Here is an 18,970-nt window from a genome sequence, read left to right as displayed (position 1 = left end):
TTGTTTCCAAAATAATCCCTGTCCAACACCCAAAACCAGTTTTCAAGTCAGCAAACACAAACACAGTCCAGCCCATCCCCCATCCTCCACTTTGATTGCCGTTGACCCTGTTGACACTGTAGAATCTGGCCCGCACCCCGGCTGCAGTGCTGTACGTGGAAACCCCACACTCCAGTGGCACTGCATCCTGGAGAGCAGAGCTGCTGGGCTATGCCAGAACACAGATGAGCGGAAGGCCCACATGGGCCTGGCTGGCACTGCTGCCACTGAACATCCCTGAGTCCCCAAAGGAAGGGAAACTACTTTGTCACTTTTCCAAACTGTCTCAGAATATTAACTCATCAATTTACTCTGCTTTAGTTGCTCATGAAGTTTTAATTATATGGCTACACAATAGTAACATTTAATATTTATTTGTTGCCATGTTATATTGTACTAGGTTCTATTTACTAAACCTTTTCTTCCACCCTCATAGCAATCCGTGAAATATATACTATTATCCTCATCCCAGGGATGGAGAGATGAGGCACTGAGGTAAAAAACTTGCCGAAGTTCTCTAGTTAGCACGTGATAAAGCCTCAAATAGTAATTAATACTGTGGCAGCACCTTAAAAGTCTTCATATTTTCTCACTGGCCTCCTTTGAGCCTCGTGCCTGTGACATGGGTGAAATAACATAAGCACCTAATTTTACAAATGAAATCTCCAAAACCCTAACCTGCCTAAGCTAGGAAACAAAGCGTCTAGAGCAATATCCAGATATCAGGCTGAGACCAGGTCGCCTTCCTTAGTGCCTAAATAGCGAAGCGCTGGGTTTTCTCTATATTTTTTCAAAGCAGAATTCTACTCAAGGTAGCTGAAAATGTATGGAGGCTGGCACAAGGGTCCATGAACTTGCTCCTCAAGCACCCGCCTTTCTCAGCAAGCTCTTGTCTGTGTGCTCATGCCATCCTGCATCCTCTACCATCTTCAGAGCTCTAGGCCATCCTCACAAACCAGCCCTGTGCAGAGCCCAAAGTGTACAGAAATCAATCTACAATCTCTTTATAGTCCAAAGTGCTAAGAGATGTGAAACTGGACGTTGTGACCTGTTTGAATCGGGACCCCTATGAAGACTATGGTAGTCCATCTTCAGCACTCCCACTGAACCTGCCCACCAGCAGCAGCTCCCAGACAGTCTTCTCTCACGCCATGCCCTTCATGCCACAGGGTGCTCTCAAGAGACTGGTTTCCACTGCAGGCAATGCTCTTGACTCACCTGCTCTGGAGGCCCATCGTGGGGACTGCCGATATCCATGAGACTTCACTAAGACACCCATCTGCCCCAGCGACACACCAAGCACAGTTCAGCTGCTGTCTCCCAAGAGACCCTGAACCGGAATTAGCCAACTAAGTTCTGGAACCCCAGAACCTGTGGGCAATAAATGTTCTGTTATTTAAAGTGCTAAATTTTGGGTGTAACGTGCTAATTGGAATAGATAATTAATATAGGACAAAATATTTCATAAATTGGCATAAGCCTGCACAGTGTCTGTTCACCTCCATTTACTGTGACTGCTCCAGTGATGAGCCAATGCTCTGGCACCAGCTAATAGACACTCCATGATGAATGAATGGTATATGTACCGTATTACTTAGAAAGGTTCTAGAAAGAACTTGATAAAAGTTCGAATCTCAAACACAGCTGGTCTAAAGGTTTTAGACCTGTATTACTTTTCTAAAAGTAAACCTGTGTTCACTTTTTCTAAAACATGTTTCTTAGTTAAACCCACTTTGACTAATGAGATATATTTTCTCTTCTTTTTAGATTTCTTATTTTTTGGCCACACCCAGAGGTGCTCAGGGTTTACTCTTGGCTCAGTGCTCAGGGATCACTCTCTTAGCAAGGCTCAGGGGACCATATTTGGTGCTGGGATCAAACTTTGACTAGCCACCATGCAAGGCAAGTGCCCTACCCACTGTACTATCACTCTAGCTCAAAAAACATATCTTCTTATAACAATTCCTACACCTCTCAGAATCACTACCACATACTTCAATATTTGATTATCAAATGTCTTGTCTTATATTCTATGTATATTTTATTTATATTGAATATCGCACTATAACAGTATATAAATCACTGTATCATTGTATCACTGTCATCCTGTTGCTCTAGTGGGCACCAGTAACATCTCCATTGTGAGACTCGTTGTTACTGTTTTTAGCATATTGAATATGCCAGGCCCTGCCATGCAGATGGGACACTCTCGGTAGCTTGCCAGGCTCTCCAAGAGGGACAGAGGAATCGAACCCGAGTCAGACACGTGCAAGGTCTGCACCCTGTTTATATCTGAATATTATTGACTATTAATACCCTACCCGCTGTGCTAGACCCACCAAAATATGTGTTCATGAAATTTTGTAATTCAAGGGAGTAGCTAGCTTCTAAAAGTTTTCAGAATAAAAATTTTGTTCATTAACAAAGATCAGGAATTTGATGCATTTGTGCCTAATTTCTTAACAGTAAGGGCAGAAGTCAGAGACAAAGAATAATGCCTTCAAAATTCTAAGAGTAAATTAGTTCAGATCCAACTGTCTATAGTCAGCTACAAATTAGGAGTGTGAGAAGGCATTTTCAGACATGCAAGAGTTTAACTTTCCTTTCTTCACACCTTTCTCTAAAGACTGCACCAAACAAAAAGGGAGATGCCCCCTAGTCCCCCAATACACACACACACACACAGACACACACACACACACACACACACACACTGCAGAGGACCAAAATAGTCCACCTAAATTGGAACAAGAAGGTTCCATAAGGGATGTTACAATACCATCCCTTAGTAGCACTGTCATCCCGTTGTTCATCGATTTGCTCAAGCGGGCACCAGTAACGTCTCCATTGTGAGACCATTGTCATGTTGGGTAAATGAATGAGTGGCTGGAAGGGAAAAAGCAAGGACAGGTGGAAAAGTATTTATGCAAAAGATTCTGCCGTTCTGAGAATTGAGATAACTGTCTGCACCCTGTTTATATCTGAATATTATTGACTATTAAAAATGCACAACCAGGGGCTGGAGCTATAGCACAGCGGGTAGGGCATTTGCCTTGCACGTGGCCGACCCGGGTTCGATTCCCAGCATCCCATATGGTCCTCTGTGTACCGCCAGGGGTAATTCCTGAGTGCAGAGCCAGGAATGAACCCTGTACATCGCCAGGTGTGACCCATAAACAAACAAAAAAGCACAACCAGACAAAGCCATGGAGCTTATGCTAATAACAACTTATGCTGTTATTTTTTTCCCGTCTGTCTCCTGCTCAAACACAGAGCTCAAACATAGTTCTCCCACAGCAATGCATATGCCTCAGCCTTTTGAGTCATCTCCCCAGTCCTTATCCTGCCATTTTCAGCACACTAGAGATTTGTGTCCTTCAATTACAGGGAACATCAATCCAATTCCAAGCCAGAGCTGCTCCCTAGATGTTAGCATTAACCCAACTACGATGTCATTAAGTTTCTGGTTGAGTCATAGGGGTAGGGAGGGGTCAGTGTTCAGGAATAGTCTTTGAGTAGCTGTTTTCCTTGCACAGGGCCAACCTGGGTTGATCCCTGACACCCCATATGGTCCCCCAAACTTGCCAGCAGAGATCCCTAAGCACAGAGGCCAGAATTCAGCCCTGAACACCACTGGTATGGTCCCAAAACAAAAACAAGAGTGTATTAAAGACCTTGATATCAGAATGGAAAACTTAAACCTGTAAGTTTTATTAAAGAGAGCATAGGCAGAACCCTTCATGGCATTGAATCTAGAGGCATCTTCAATGATTCTATGCCAATGACCAAGCAAACAAAGCAAATAAATAAATAGGACTACATCAAGTTAAGAAGCTTCTGCCCTGCAAAAGAAATAATAACCAGAAAAGGACACCCCAGAAACAATACACTTGTACAGTAATATAGCAAACTGAAAAATCAACATGCATGCAAAAATACATGAAATAATTACATGAAAACAACAAATGAGAGAGAAATAAAAGGAAAAAATCAATCTGGAAATTAGATTAACAAAATAAGTGAAAGGCTTATATAAAGAAAACTGTTTTTCACAGCTAAAATAAGTGAAAGAAGACCCCACTGCTGCTGTACTATAAATTCCCAGCTAAAGCTCTAAAGAGATGCATGCCATACAGCTAAAATTCATGGAAAACAGGGATTCCCACAGTCAATTCATTGGCCCAGACCACAGATTTTGAAGTCTCTGGACCACTGAAACTTCTTAATTTCTCAATACTAAAATTCCAGTAGAAGCACACCAAATTAGAGGGAAGCAACAGATAAGTCAACTAAACTCAATACACAAAAACAATACTACAAAAGGCTCAACTAGTTATAAAGAACTTAACAAATTCTTAGACAAGGATTAAAATATTGATTTTTATACTACTGATTTTAATAATGGAGCTTTGTTAATTTCAACTCTAGGATTGTGTCAGTTGTTTTTGTCTACATTAAAATACCTTTTTCAAAGATAAATAAAAGAAGACATAATGAAATGAAATGCAGTGAAAACACATTTCCTGTTCATGGGCTAAAAGGATCAAAATGATTAAAAATGACGCTCCTACTCAAAACAATACACAGATTCAATGCAGTTCCTATAAAAATATCCAGAATAATATTTATTTATTATTGTCTGCTTTTGTTTGGGGGCCATACCTGTGAAAATCAGGGTTCACTCCTGGTTCTGCACTCAAGAATTACTCCTGGTGTGCTCATGGGTAACTGCCATATAGGGTCCCGAAGACTGAGTCAGTTGGCCGTGTGCAAGACAGACACCTGCTCACTGTACTAGCACTCAGGTTCTGCCCTGGTATATTTTAAATACACAGACCAAATGCTGCTAAAATCTATATGGAGTAGTTTTTTTAAAAAATCACCTTGAAAAACCAATTCAATCATAGGGAAAAAAGAAGACGGCAGGCTTTTCTTTTTCCAATTTCATACTATAAAGCCACAGTAATAAAGACAGTTTGGTACTAGAAAAAGAAAAGTGGGACAGGACCGAGAGCCAGAGACAAACCTTCAGACATATGTTCAGCTAATCTCCAACAAAGGCACGAGGAGTATGAAGCAGAGTGGCACACTTTGATTCTTGAGAATATAACCGCAGATTTTTAAAATGTAGGGCTGCTTTTAGAAAGTCCATGAGAAATTTTTCTAAAAATCTTCAATATTCATTTTTTAAAAAACTGGGAGTGTCAGATCTGCTGAAGTATACACACTTCCATTAAATAGTAAAAATATTACTTTTTTTTACTATTAAAACTAGAAAAAATAAGATATACAAAGCAATGAATGTAGATGAATGAAAAAAATAATCTAGACATTCATATTTCCTGTCCACTGACTTTTGATAAAGATGCCAAAATAATTATTAGGGAAAGTCTTTTCAACAAATAAGCCAAGACAACTGCATATCCACACACTAAAAAAATGAAGGAAATATCATATATCTATGATATGTAAGATATCTTATATATATAGTGACTATCTTCATATCCTTGGGTAGGCAATCAATTCTCAGATAAATATGACCTGAAAACACAGAAAATTAAAGAAATAATAGAGGAAGTGAACTCCACCAATATTAAAACTTTTATGCCCCATATGCATCAGGTGCTTAATATGTCTCTAGTACTACCAATTTTGGGTTTAGTTTTTGTGCTTTCAAACAAAAGAAAATTTTCAAGAAAAACCAAGAGTCCCAGAAAAAAATTATTATTCTAGATATTCCAAATTAAATATCTGATAAGGAACTTATATACAGAATATATAAACTATGGTGCTTAATAATAAAATATAAATTATCCAATTAAAAATTGACAAAGAAGTCCCAAAGGAGATATATGAATTCCACAGCATTATTTTTCAGGGAAATTTAAGTGAAAACCAGAATGAGATGTCACTTCACAGCCAATGGGAATCAGAAAGACAAATTATAAGGTCAGAGCAATAGTACAGGAGGTAGGGCTCTTGTTTTGTACGTGGCAAACCGGGTTTGATCCCTGGCTCCCACATATGGTCCCTTGAACATCGCCAGAAGTCATCTCTGAACAAAGAGCCAGCCGTCAAACGTAATCCACCCCGCACAGCCGCTCAAAGACTGCTTATAAAAGTTGTTGGTAAAAATATGGAGAAATTGGCACTTTATCTATAACTCCAGCAATATAAAATATAAAAATGAGGAAATAATTAGGCAATACTTCACATTGTTATTGCTTGAATGCAATAATTCTACTCATAGGTATATATTCAAGAGAAATTAAAACACGTTCAGAAAGATCTTGTATGAGGCTTTATACATTATTTAAAATAGCTAAATTCCATCAACTGATGACTAATTAAGAATAATATTAAGTACAATGGAACACTAGTAAATAACAAAACATCACGAAGTTATTGATATTGCAACCAAAACTTTTAAGTCCACATATTATAAAATCCATGGACAAAAAATATCTAACAAATCTAAATAAGTCTACAGTTTAAATAAGTAAATTTATTCGAACTTCTACAGTTTAAATAAGTAAAGAGTATTGTCACGGACAAACTCTGTCATGACCCTAAAGAGATTGAATAAGGACCCTGCTGGGGTTAGGAAAGACTAACCTGGTCTGAGGACTGTGGTCTGGAAAAAAGAGTGAGACGTCCCCAGGAAGAAAACTTTCAGCTTAATATATCTCTCACTGTTCTCATACAAAATGACATTGCTGAGTGAGGAATCCTGGCCAGTGGGCATCACAACACCAGAGAATGCTCCAGACCCCAAACAGAGCCGACAACACCAGGGTGCCCCAGATGGAGCAGGTGCAGTCTCCCCGCCTTCTCCAGATGGAATCCCGGCCACCATGAGCTTCTACAAACATGGCTCCAGAATGTGGGGACCAGGACTATTTTTCCAAACCGTGCGGCCACATACGCAGCCACATGACCTTTCCTGATATACAAAAAACGCTCAGGAATGGCTCCTCCGCCCCTGAACGGCCATGATCCCAGAAGCACACAAACCAATCTCTGAACGCAGGGGCTTCTGGCAGAAATACCTCTGGACTTAATTACCAAAATACCAGAATTCCAAAACTGCGCAGCCACGACATGATATGTTCTTTATTATCAATAACAGAAAACAAATTATCTAATGATGCCTTTTCAGCAAGTCCCAAATAATAATAGTGGATTTTCTGTCGAAAACTGAATGTAATCAAAGAGAGAGTAAATTGAAAATTATCTGCCACACAGGCAGGGTGGGGGGGCAGGAAGGGGGATATACTGGGGTTCTTGGTGGTGAGAACATGTGCACTGGTGAAGGGATGGGTATTTGATCATTGTACAACTGAGACTTAAACCTGAAAGCTTTGTAACTGTTCTCACGGTGATTCAATTTTTTTAAAAAATGACTTTGTTAGTAATATTACAGGAAGTCAATTGACTACGACTATTTAAGTGGATTGCATGGAAAAGCCTGGAAAGCTCCCCATGGCGTATTCCATATGCCAAATACAGGTCTCATTCCCCTGACCCTGAAAGAGCCTCCAATCGTTGGGAAAGACGAGTAAGGAGAGGCTGCTAAAATCTCAGGGCTGGGACGAATGAGGACGTTACTGGTGCCCACTTGAGCAAATCAATGAACAACGGGATGACAGTGATACAGTGATACAGTGAAAATGGTCTTTAAAAGTTAAATAAGAAATTAATGAGTCAGGCAGGAGCACGGCTATTTCCCAGAAGCTGGGAGCAAAGAAGAGGCAGATACTTCCTTCTCTGGTCATTGGCTTAGGTCAAGGGAAGCAACCTCTTCAGGTCAGTCATCCCATATGCAGTCCCTGCACCTGCTGCTTTTTAGGCCCTGGACCAGTCCTGGGAACCCCACTGAAAAAGAAGCATTTCCCTTTCTCAGATGCCCCTCTCTGCTAGTACCAGGGGCCGCTTACTGGCAAGATGCTGAATAGTCATTATGTTCATCAGTATCTTGGATAAATCGTCCAGTTTTAAAAGTAATGAGGAAGCCCACTCATAAATGGCAGGAGCCAGCTTCTCCACACCCGAGGACACTCCCTCCTCTCTCCCCTCCTCCTCTCCTCTCAGAGTGGGCCTGAGGTCCAGGCTGAGGCCCCCAGCACAGCTGGGCCCTCTTCTCTACACACTGCCCATGTTAAATTGATAGCAGAGTGTTTCTTGGGAACCGCAGACTATAACATCCAGGTGCTTGTGGGGGCCTGGGGTTAGTCTCCAGACACTTCCTCCCCCAGCTCGCACCCTTCCACCAAGAGAGGAGCCGGCCCCTGGCATCACGAGCCGGGCAGTGTCTGCTGCTTCCTGCTGTGGCTACTGCCGTGGCTGATTCTGATCTACCCTCCTGCCATCTGGCTCTTCTGTGGTCATGGGGGCAAGCTACCATCCCGGATGTCCTTGGCTGCCACCAGCCTGCGTCTCCCCAGTTCTAATGGCCACTGGTTCTAAGCCTTGCTTTGTTTTCTTTCCAGTCTGGAAGCTGGGCTTGGCCTCAGTGACCATCAGGCACATCTGGAGGTGCCCTCTCGGCCTCTGAAAAGGCTCATAAGTACAAGGCGAGTTCCAGAGACACGTGTGAAACAGGCCACACTAGAGAGGAATGGGTTTCATGTAAACACTGCCCACCCAACCCAGGAACTACATGCACAGCTATGGGCATGGAATGCAGACACAATGTGACAAGGCGACTCTCCAGACCCTTGCTGCAGGTTCTTGTGTGAGAAACTCAACTCACCGATTCTTGGCCTGAGCATGTTACTCCTGACAGGCAGAACAATGACTGTTCCTTCCTAGTATACATCAGACTTAGAGACAAACTGTGGGATGTGAAAGCAAACCCGGGCTGGTCTCGTGCAAGGCAAACCCCCTACCAGCTGTTCTGGGGCTCCAGTCCCTCATATAATTTCTAAGTGTAAGAGGGGGAAGTAAGTTAAGGACACATATATAATGTTCTATCTGTCTTAGGAGGTATGGGATTCACTCACGGGAAAGAGAGAATGGCCTCTCACTGTTAGCCTGCATCCAGTGAAGCTGACACGAGCACACGATCACGAAGACTGCAGCCTTCTGCGGTGATAGCTGTCAGCAGAAGGCACTCTGGTTTGCTCAGGACATCTGTCAACATCTGGGGATGCTTTCGGTTGCCATGACTGAGTGGAGATGAGGAGTTCAAAAGTCCTGGAAAGGACACACATCTCCAAAAGAAATTTAGTTTCCCAAGTTGTTTGTATTTTAATAAAATAACCACCACTGCCCATTTGACTAAGAGGAAACAGTCTGGACCTCTGTCTTTCTGTTTTAGATTTAAGTTCATCACCACCTGTATGATCTGAATGCTCTGTAATGCCCACCACTTAAAACAATTATAATTTGGGGACTTAACTGGCAATACGACAGATGATATTAGGAAATAATCCCCAAAATGTAAATAATCCAATAGCAGACTAATGAGAATCCTTTCTCTAAATACAAATAAAGTCATCAGATTATACACTTTAAAATATAGTACAACTTTGTCAATATACCACATAAAGTTGAGAAATGCTTTGTTTTTTTCTAAAAGAAAACATTGAAGGAGCATTTATATAGTGGAGGAGAAATAGTTCTATTATTGTCGCTCTGATTTTACTAACCAATCAAAACCTATAGCCAATCTTACATTCATAGATATTCTTGTGTATGGTTAATGGCTTCAGCCTACACTTATAAGATCCTAACTGCATTTATAAGGTCCTAACTGTATGACTGACAGCAAAAGATAATTATTCACCTATACACTTGACAATATTTGTGATGAATATTGGTTTATTGTTTTTAAATTTTTTTCTTGGACTTTTAATTTACTGGTCCAAATAAAATGGAAATTACAACTCTTGGTGAGATGCATTTAACTTAAGTCCTCATTTTCTAAGTCTTTCTGTCAGAAATTTCTGATCAAAGTATCCTAACTGATTGGTGCTCCTCAGAAACCTCAGGATGAAGAGGAAGTAAGAGCGCTTGAAAGCTCATGAAAGAACTCCATGCCCAAACTTTAAACTGTTTGATATACTTCATTAAAGCACAAAAAAAGTAATAAAATCTCTTTCTGTTGATAAGCTGAATTAATTCAGTCAAATCCATCAAAGAAGAAATGAGCATGTCAGTAGTGAACTGCTCAGTATCTGAGGCCAAACTGTTGTTGGAAGGAAAACACTAATCTGCTTCGTAGCTGCAGTAGCAACTTGGAGGACTAAATAATTTACCATCAATCTATATGTTGTCATGCTGGGGGAAAAGGCAGCTGGGATAGAGAAGGGGCCATTAAGTAAACTATGGTTGGAGGGCCCACTCAGGATGGGAGATACATGCTAAAAATAGACTATGTACCAAATGATGGCTTCTTAGTACCTGTATAGCAACCATAACACCCAAAAGGAAAGAGAGAGTAAGAGGGAATTTACCTGCCACAGAGGCGGCGGGTGGGAAGAGATGGGGGTGGTGGGAGGGATACTGGGAACATTGGTGGTGGAGAATGGGCACTAGTGTAGGGATGGGTGCCCGGTCATTGTATGACCAAAATGTAATTATGAAAGTTTATACGTTTGTAACTGTATCTTACAGTGATTCAATTTAAAAAATTAAAATCTGTGTTATTTTTTCCCTAAAAATATTTTGCTGAGCAAATGGCAACACATAACATGAGCCACATTCAAGCTTTTCTTTTTGAATGAACGGCAAGAAAAGTCCTCATCACAAAGAAATAACTACAAAGGGAAAAACAAAAGTTTCCCTGATCAAACACTGCTCAGAAAACCAAGAGGCCTACCATAGCAGAAATTCTCACTTAAATAAACAAAAGAGATAAAGCAGAAAACAAGCAGCTAAAAGCTATTGTGGGGCTCAGCTCAAAACCAATAGAATTGGCAAATATAATCTTGGGCTTTTAAATCTTGGATAAGACTCAACTATAAATGGCACACAAAAAACTTCCTGCTTGTCAAGGTGAGTGACTTCTAAAGCATGTTAAAGCAAACTCCTGCATAACAAGTATGAATATAGATGTTTTATTTTTTAATCCACTTTAAAGATTTTTTATACTGAAATGCTACTTATCATTCAAGGGGTGTAACTAATATCTACAGACCAAATGCTTCCATGTAAACAAATACATCTATGACTTTCTAGAGTTGATGAAAATCTTACCCACCTGGCAAAAATCACTTCATAATGAAATTTTTGATTTGTTAGTGCTTAATAAGTCAAAATGGTACAAGTTTTTCAAAGTGGTAAAGAGAAAAAAATGTTTGATCTAAGTTCTCTCACACTTCCCTCTAAATTAACTAGGTTAATTTTTTAAATCACACAATGCATAATTGCAATAAATAATACAAAATCTTAACATTAGGAATCATCAAAATTTCTTTGACTAGAGGAAAAAATATGTGAATAATTCCCACAAAATTAGTTGTCCATGTTTTCTCTTGAGAGATTATGAAAAGAGGTCATATCAACACAAATATTAAGAAATCCTCTTGGATCTCTGCTTGGTGTTCAACCATCCCGGCAAGGGTGACATCACTAGGTTATTCTAGTACAGCAGGTGGAGCCTCCCTCCCAGCAGGGCCCAGCAGCCTCCTCACAACCGGTACCACATAAGTTGCCCAAGTCACAACTCCTAAAGTGTGATGCCCTGTTAAACACTGCTCAGTTATTCTTCCTGTCTTTCTGTGAGGTAGTTCAGAGAACTACCTCCAGCTTTGTCCCTCAGTATCTTCCATGGGGCTAACTACAAAGACCCACCCCAGCCAGCAAGAACACTAGCAAAACATGGGGGAAACATGTAGAATCCCACCAAGCTCAGTGAGTGAAAACATCACCAAGACATAAACAACACCAGCAAGCTTATATCCTCAAGCAAGCTTATATCTTCAATCAATATCTTTAGTGACACTATGAAGAGGATATTCAATTAATTCAAAGAAATGATAGCAAAGCACAAGAAAGTATGAGAATCAAAATTAAATTAACTACTACAGTCATAAATGACAGGAATGGAGGCTGGAGTGATAGCACAGCAAGTACGGCATTTGCCTTGCACGCGGCTGGCCTGGGTTCAATTCCCAGCATCCCATATGGTCCCCTGAGCACTGCCAGGAGTAACCCCTGAGCATTGCCGGGTGTGACCCAAAAAGCCAAAAAAATGACAGGAATGAAGAACATAGCATATAAAACATCAGTAGACGCTCTGAAGAGCAGAATAGCAGCAGCTGAGCAAATGATCACGGAGCTGCAAAAGCAGAAAGAAATTGCTAGGAAACAGCAAAAGGTGGGAAATATGCTGTAAAGGAATGGAGAGCATCCCAGAGAACTATGGGCTAGTTCAAGAAGAACAATATAAGAATCACAGAGTCCCTGAAGAACAGAAAGGCAAATGTGACAAAGAACTTTGCTTTGTCCTTTCTCCCTTGCAGCAGGGAGCTTAGGTTTATTGGGTTACACCCATCACAGTGCTCCTGAGGCACTCCCATTCCTCTGTGTTTATCTTTAACTTATCCTTTCTGCTCGACTTCCCCTATCTGTTAATCACTATATCCCCAAATCAGACCCTGTGACTTTTAAGGTCAAAGTTTTCTAAGGACTCTGAATTTTGTATTTGTGAAATATTGCTTTTCTCTTTCCCTTATGTCCTTTGCATAGTTTACTTTAGAGCAATGTCTTTTTTGTATGGACACAGAAAGACAGTTAATGCTATGCTTTTGTAATTTGGGAGTTAAGTGACTCCAAATAATACTTACTCTTGGAAATCTGTCCTATTTACACGACTTAAGCCTCAGTTGCCCTTAGTCCCTGGGACTTCAGAAGCAGGGTCCCAACAAATGAACTGGATGGACCCAGGGCAGGCTGTGAGCTACTCTGGCATCAAAATGGAACAGGTGAAGCACCATAAAACTTATAATAAGTTAAGAGCGCGGTCGTGGACCAATTCTCTCATGATCCAAGGAGAAACAACTGGATAAGGACCTTGGTAGGCTTAGGAAGGACTAATCTGGCCTGAGGACTATAGTCTGGGACCTATAGTGAGATGTCCCCAGGACAGTCACTCTATAAGTTTACTGTGTCCATACAAAATGACTAATACTACGATTCAATGAGATGTCAAAAGAACACTTGGCTGCCCACCTATGAGATGGTCAGACTTCTTCGTCAAGACCCTGAATGAACAGTTTGAGGCTCTTTGTGTTCCTGGAGTGAGCAGATCCCATAGGGCTACACTAGCATGTGACAGGGCAAATGAAGACATTACTGGAGCCCGCTCGAGCAAATCAATGAGCAATGGGATGACAAGTGACAAGTGACCAGTGACAAGACTTTAGATAAATGTTTAAATGATTATTGGACTAAGGAAAAAAAGAAACACACCCCTAGATGGTATTTTTGCCCTTACGTAGATCACCTTGCTGGATGAGATCTTTGTTTTAGAAGAGCTTCCCCAGAAGGAAGGGCTTTACATACGTTGATTGTGCTACCTGACCTGTAAGTAAATGCTGTCCCCAACCCTTGGAGGTTGGGCTTTTGACTGTGGTGACTGGGCACGGGAGACTAGCCTAGGGGAAGTAGGAGACGAGGATGAGGGGCAGTGTGAGGCTGGAATGGGGTGTTAGTGAGATTGGAACAGGTGCATGGGGAAAATGGAATAAACAGCAGGTCCAAGACTGGAATAAACGGCAACTGACCACCAACCAGCTTGGCAGCCCTGTTCCCTCCTTCATGCATTTATTGGCAGTGGCAGCAGGTTGGGGTGGGGGGGGGGAGCAGCTCATGGCCACTGAACGCATGTGGCGAGAGTGCCTCAATTTATTTTTTGAACATATAGAAACAATAGTCAAAGAAACCACTGATAAGAACTTCCAGAGCTGAGGATTACAAACACTGAGATCAAAGAGGCCTGAAAGGTCCCAGTGAGAGTAGATTCAAGTAGGAGAACTCCAAGGTCCATCATACTCAAACTGACAAAATCCAAAGACAAACAAAATACTGAATGCAGCAAGGCTGAAAAGGAACTTATATACAAAGGAAAGCCCATAAGATGTACAGAAGATCTATCAAATGAGACTCTACAAGCCAGAAGAGTATGGAAGGAAATAGTACAAAAAAACAACGAAATGAACACCTTACCATGAATACTCTATCCAGCTAGATTGTCATTCAGAGTTCAAGGAACTAGACAGAGTTTCATGGACAGGCAACAGCTGAGGGAATTCTTAGCCTTGAAACCAGCTTCACAAGAAGTATTAAAGAACTTCTTTAAAGGACAGGAGAAACTTCCCATCATGTGGCACTGAGTATGGCTCTCACTAACGGTGCATACGGTTGTCCTATACTAGATCAAGGAAGGTTAAAACATACAGTAACTCATCATCACAAATTGACTTTGATTCATTTTCTGATCATTTTATTCTCCATTTATTTACATTTTATTGGACTTAGCAATATGAAATAAATTTGTTATATGCCTGTCAAGGGGGCAGGATAGGATGTGGGAGGGACCTTGAGTATATTGCTGGAGTTGGAGTGTTGCATACCTGAAATAACTCTATTATGAGCAACTTTGTAAATCACCATGTGTCAATAAATATTCCTGAAAAAAAGAATACTCTTGAAAAAAGCAAAAAGTTTTTTGATCATTTCAGAGGACTTAAATATGTTAGGCATGGCAAACAAACTTTACTGTAATAAAAAATATGATGTAGGGGAAATGGTGCCGCCAGCAGGTCAACCTGTACCTGTGGTGCGAGTGCATCAGCAGCCTGATGGTGCCTTAAGGCTTCCTGATACTCAAAAATTGCCTCTGTGCCTTTGGCCAGACCCCAACAACTTGGGGCCAAGTTTACCAAGAAATTAAACCACCCAAAGTTAGGTATGTGGGAGCCATGCCCACAAATCACCTCCGGTTCAGCTATACAAGTCCATTTATTGCCCTTATTTCAGAGACCCATAAATAAATCTCGAAAGAGATTAAAATCCACAGTTAATCTCAGACTTCAGCATGGCTGAACAGACCAGGGTAAATTGGAGGGGGGTTGGTTGGCCTGGTGTCTGCCCAAGTAGAGCCACCAGCAGCCGCTTGCTTCCACAATTCAAAATCGCCACCATAGGGGCTGGAACGATAGCACAGCGGGTAGGGCGTTTGCCTTGCATGCTACCAACCCCGGTTCAATTTTCAGCATCCCATACGGTCCCCTGAGCACGGCCAGGAGTAATTCCTGAGTGCAAAGCCAGGAGTAACCCCTGAGCATCGCCGGGTGTGACCCAAAAAGAAAAAAAAAATCTCCACCATACCCCCAGCTTGACTCCACAGTCTCAGGACATACCTCAGCAAGATATAATCTGCTGAAAATTCTGGTATGTGGGTTTTGTGAATGAAATCTCCAGGCTTTCTTGGGGTTGGGATGGGCTACCTTCCCCCACCTCCCTGTACTTCGGGGAGCTTCGGGAGTTACATCCACACCCCAAAGAGGCCACCCAATTGAAAAGTTACTCCAGCCTTACCATCTGGATAAAAATACTTAATAAATACTTAATACCTTGAACAAACACCATGACCTCTTAGCACCTATACTGAAAACCATAATGCACAAAAGAAAAAGGAGCGAGAGAGAGCAAGAAGGAAAGTGGGGGTCGGGGGTGGGATGTTGGGGGATGGTGGTAGGGAAACAGGGGACATTGATGGTAGGAAATGCACTCTGGTGGAGGGATGGGTGCTGGATCATTGTATGACTGATACCCAATTATGAACAGCTTTGTAATGGTCTATCTCACAGATACTCAATTAAAATAAAATTTAAAAAGTAATGTGGACTTCATGCCAATTCAATCAGTTTAATCAATGGCTGAATAAGTTGCAGTCCTCCACATTAAAAAAATATATGAAATGCAATCAAGGGGAAACACCATAATAACACATACTACCTATTAATTTGAAATAAAGAATTGCTTAGTTTTAATTATATGGTTAAGAAGGAATCTTTTTTTTAAAAGTCAATAATATTGAAGCCAGAGCTATAGTACAGCAGGTAGGGCATGAGTGCAATCTACCCTGGTTTGATCCCCAGCACTCCATGTGGTCCCCAAGCTTTCCAGGAGTGATCCTCCAGCACAAAGCCAGAAGTCAGCCAGGTGTGACCCAAAACCAAAAATAAATATATATCTTTAAATTTAATAATATATCACTTCAAGAAAGATGTAGTTCATACACTTTCCATTTATAAATATACATATAAGTTTAATTCAGTACACACCACAAATGGATAGGTGCTTAACACATGCATTTTTACATTAGCATCGTAGTTACCGATAATGTGGTTAACTTCAGCAGACATCTGTGTTACACATATGGCCATCAACATAATTATGGCATGCTTTTGTGACACTGAAAGAGGCCCAGCCTGTTGCAAAATGATTACTTCCAACAAAAGCCTGCTCAAACTATTGTTTAGGTAAGTGGTATCTATTCAAAAGAATAGCATTATCAAGTTCTTGCTTTTGAATCACTCACCAATTTTCAACCTATTTGTAAAACAAGATAAGCCCTACCAGGTCATGAAACATAATTATGGATCAGAATTTTTAGTTCATGGTTTTTTGCCAACTATCCCTTCTGATCCCCATGTCGTCTGCTCCCTGGACAGAATGATGTGTCTGCAGCACCACTGTCAAACCAGCTCCCACCATCACTCAGAAAGCACAAAGCACACACAGAATGGCTCCACTCAACCCTCGGCAGACTTCTTTGCTGTTCTGCCACCAGATCATCACTCACCTTTTTCGAATTGCTTCTATCCCCAAGCCCAAGAGAAATCTACATAGTGGGGCCAGAGTGATAGTACAGCAGGCAAAGCATGTCTCAGGTATTCCATATGATTCCATATCCCCAGCAGCACCAGAAGTAAGTCCTGAGTGCAGGGCCAGGAGCACCTCAGGGTGTGCGGCCAGTCTACCCCCACCCACACCCCCAGAGAGAGCCAGAGCGAGAGTGAGAGCGAGAGAGATCTACATAGTATCAAATTTTTCTATTTTATGATTTTAGGCTATTTTATTTGCACCACATACCAAAGAATGCTAGATCACCCTGAAAAGTTCTTTCCCTGCTTTCAGGGGGGTGGGGCCAGGGGTTGGAATATGTCACAAATAGTAATCACCTAAAAGTCCTGACATCTCAAGGGACCCCCAGAGGGGAACGTGGCTGACTTCTGTTTGCTGTAATTACTGGGCACACAATGTTCAAAACAATCTCGTAAGGGAAAGGGTTAACTTTTATTCTGGAGTTTTCAGTGTTAACTTTTTGTTCCATTTCCTTTAAAAAGAATGAAACCTGTAACGTCAGAATTCTGTGTGTCCAGAGCAGTCATGTCAACGCTAAAGTCCCTGGCCAGCAACACTGGGTCCTAGGGTAGGAGGCGCTGAGCCAACGAACTCGCACCGGGAGCGCCCGACCTGGGTGGGAGTCGGGAGCGCCCGGCCTTGGTGGGATTGGGGAGCGCCCGACCTGGGTGGGAGTCGGGAGCGCCCGGTCTGGGCTGGTTTCCAGGCTCCCCGCCTCGCTTCTCCCGAAACCCTGAAACGCCCGGGTGATTTAGAACTGAAGGAGGAACAACAAACCCCTCCCTCCCCCATCAGCTCTGCAGCCCGACAGCGCCAGGCGTGTCCACGGCTGCCCGGGACTGAGCGAGCGTCCGCCCGCTCAGGCGGCAGGTGCCGGCCCCCGGGCCGTGCCGTGGCTTCCCGAGGCTACTCGTGGCCACAGCACTGGATGACCACGGACCGGCGCGGAGTTAGTGCCGGTCGCCCGACAGCCCCTCGCGTTAATGTGGGGATCGACGGGGTGTCCCCCCTCCTCGGAAAGCGAAGTAGTTTCCACCCAACACCAACCCTGGCCACACGGTCACGACCACCCGAAACAAGTCTGCAGCGGCGCGTGCGCTCCCACTTCCCGCGGGCGCGTCTGGGGTCTGCAGGGGGGAGCGGGGCAGCGTCCGCAGCATCAAAGCCGCCGTCCTTGCAAGGGACACGCAGCCACCTCCCCCGAGCGCAGGACGCGTCCTGGGCCCAGCCCGGGCGACCAGGGACCCTGCCCCGCGGCCCCTGGCCCGCGTCTACCTTGATGCCCTGCTGCTGCGTGGTGAGCGTCAGCTTGGACTCGTCCAGGAGCAGAACTTCGCAGTAGAACTCCTCGGGCGCGGCGCAGAAGCAACCCATGTCGGCTCGGGCCCCGGGGGCCGTCAGCGGCGGGCGGGGGCGGTCAGCGGCCGGCGGGGCGGTCAGCGGCCCTGAGCATCGCGCGCTGGGTTCCTGGCAAGGTGCGGGCGCGCCCCCAGCCCCGGGTCCGCAGAAGTGCCCCGCAGCGCGGGGGCGCCGGGGACAGTCGCGCTCGGGGCGGCGACACCCCGCCGGGGCGCCCGCGCGGGTCCAGCCGTCCCCCGCCGAGACTGGGCCGCTCCTTTGTGCCGGGGCCACTTGCTCGCCGGCTCCGCTCCCGGGCAGCGCGAGGGTCACCGCGGGGCCCAGCCGGGCCGACGGACGCGGGGCGGGCTCCTGGGCGGGGCGCGACGCCCGTCTGCGAACCCGGCCGGCGTCCGCGCAAGTTCAGGCTCTGCCCCCTCCGGGCGCGGGCGGGGGACCCCGGAACGGGGCTGGGGGCGCCGGGGGGAGACCCCGGAACGGGGCTGGGGGCGCGGGCGGGAGACCCCGGAACGGGGCTGGGGGCGCGGGCGGGAGACCCCGGAACGGGGCTACGGGCGCGGACGGGGACGCGGGCAGGGGTGCGGGTGGGGCGGGGAACCACGGGCAGGCGTGCGGGGGCGGGAGTTCGGGGTGGGGGTGGGAAAGTTGGCTCGGGATGGGGTGGCTCTCTCCTGCGCCGAGCCGAGGGTCCGGC

At 44.0% G+C, this 18,970-nt stretch overlaps 1 protein-coding gene across 1 annotated transcript in view; it reads right to left on the bottom strand.

Annotated features, from left to right (window-relative positions):
• Window positions 1–18,656, bottom strand: part of EPB41L4A (erythrocyte membrane protein band 4.1 like 4A) — a 296,687-nt gene extending 278,031 nt beyond the window's left edge. The window contains exon 1 of the mRNA XM_055139615.1: window positions 18,193–18,656. Within this exon, the coding sequence (XP_054995590.1) occupies window positions 18,193–18,291 (99 nt within the window). The 5' untranslated portion in view covers window positions 18,292–18,656. The remainder of the gene's footprint in view (window positions 1–18,192) is intronic.
• Between the last annotated feature and the right edge of the window lie 314 nt (window positions 18,657–18,970).

The sequence above is a fragment of the Sorex araneus genome, chromosome 1 (genome assembly GCF_027595985.1).
Source record: "Sorex araneus isolate mSorAra2 chromosome 1, mSorAra2.pri, whole genome shotgun sequence".
NCBI lineage: Eukaryota > Metazoa > Chordata > Mammalia > Eulipotyphla > Soricidae > Sorex > Sorex araneus.
Note: the sequence above shows the minus strand (reverse complement) of the source record. Positions and strands in the feature narration are given on the sequence as shown.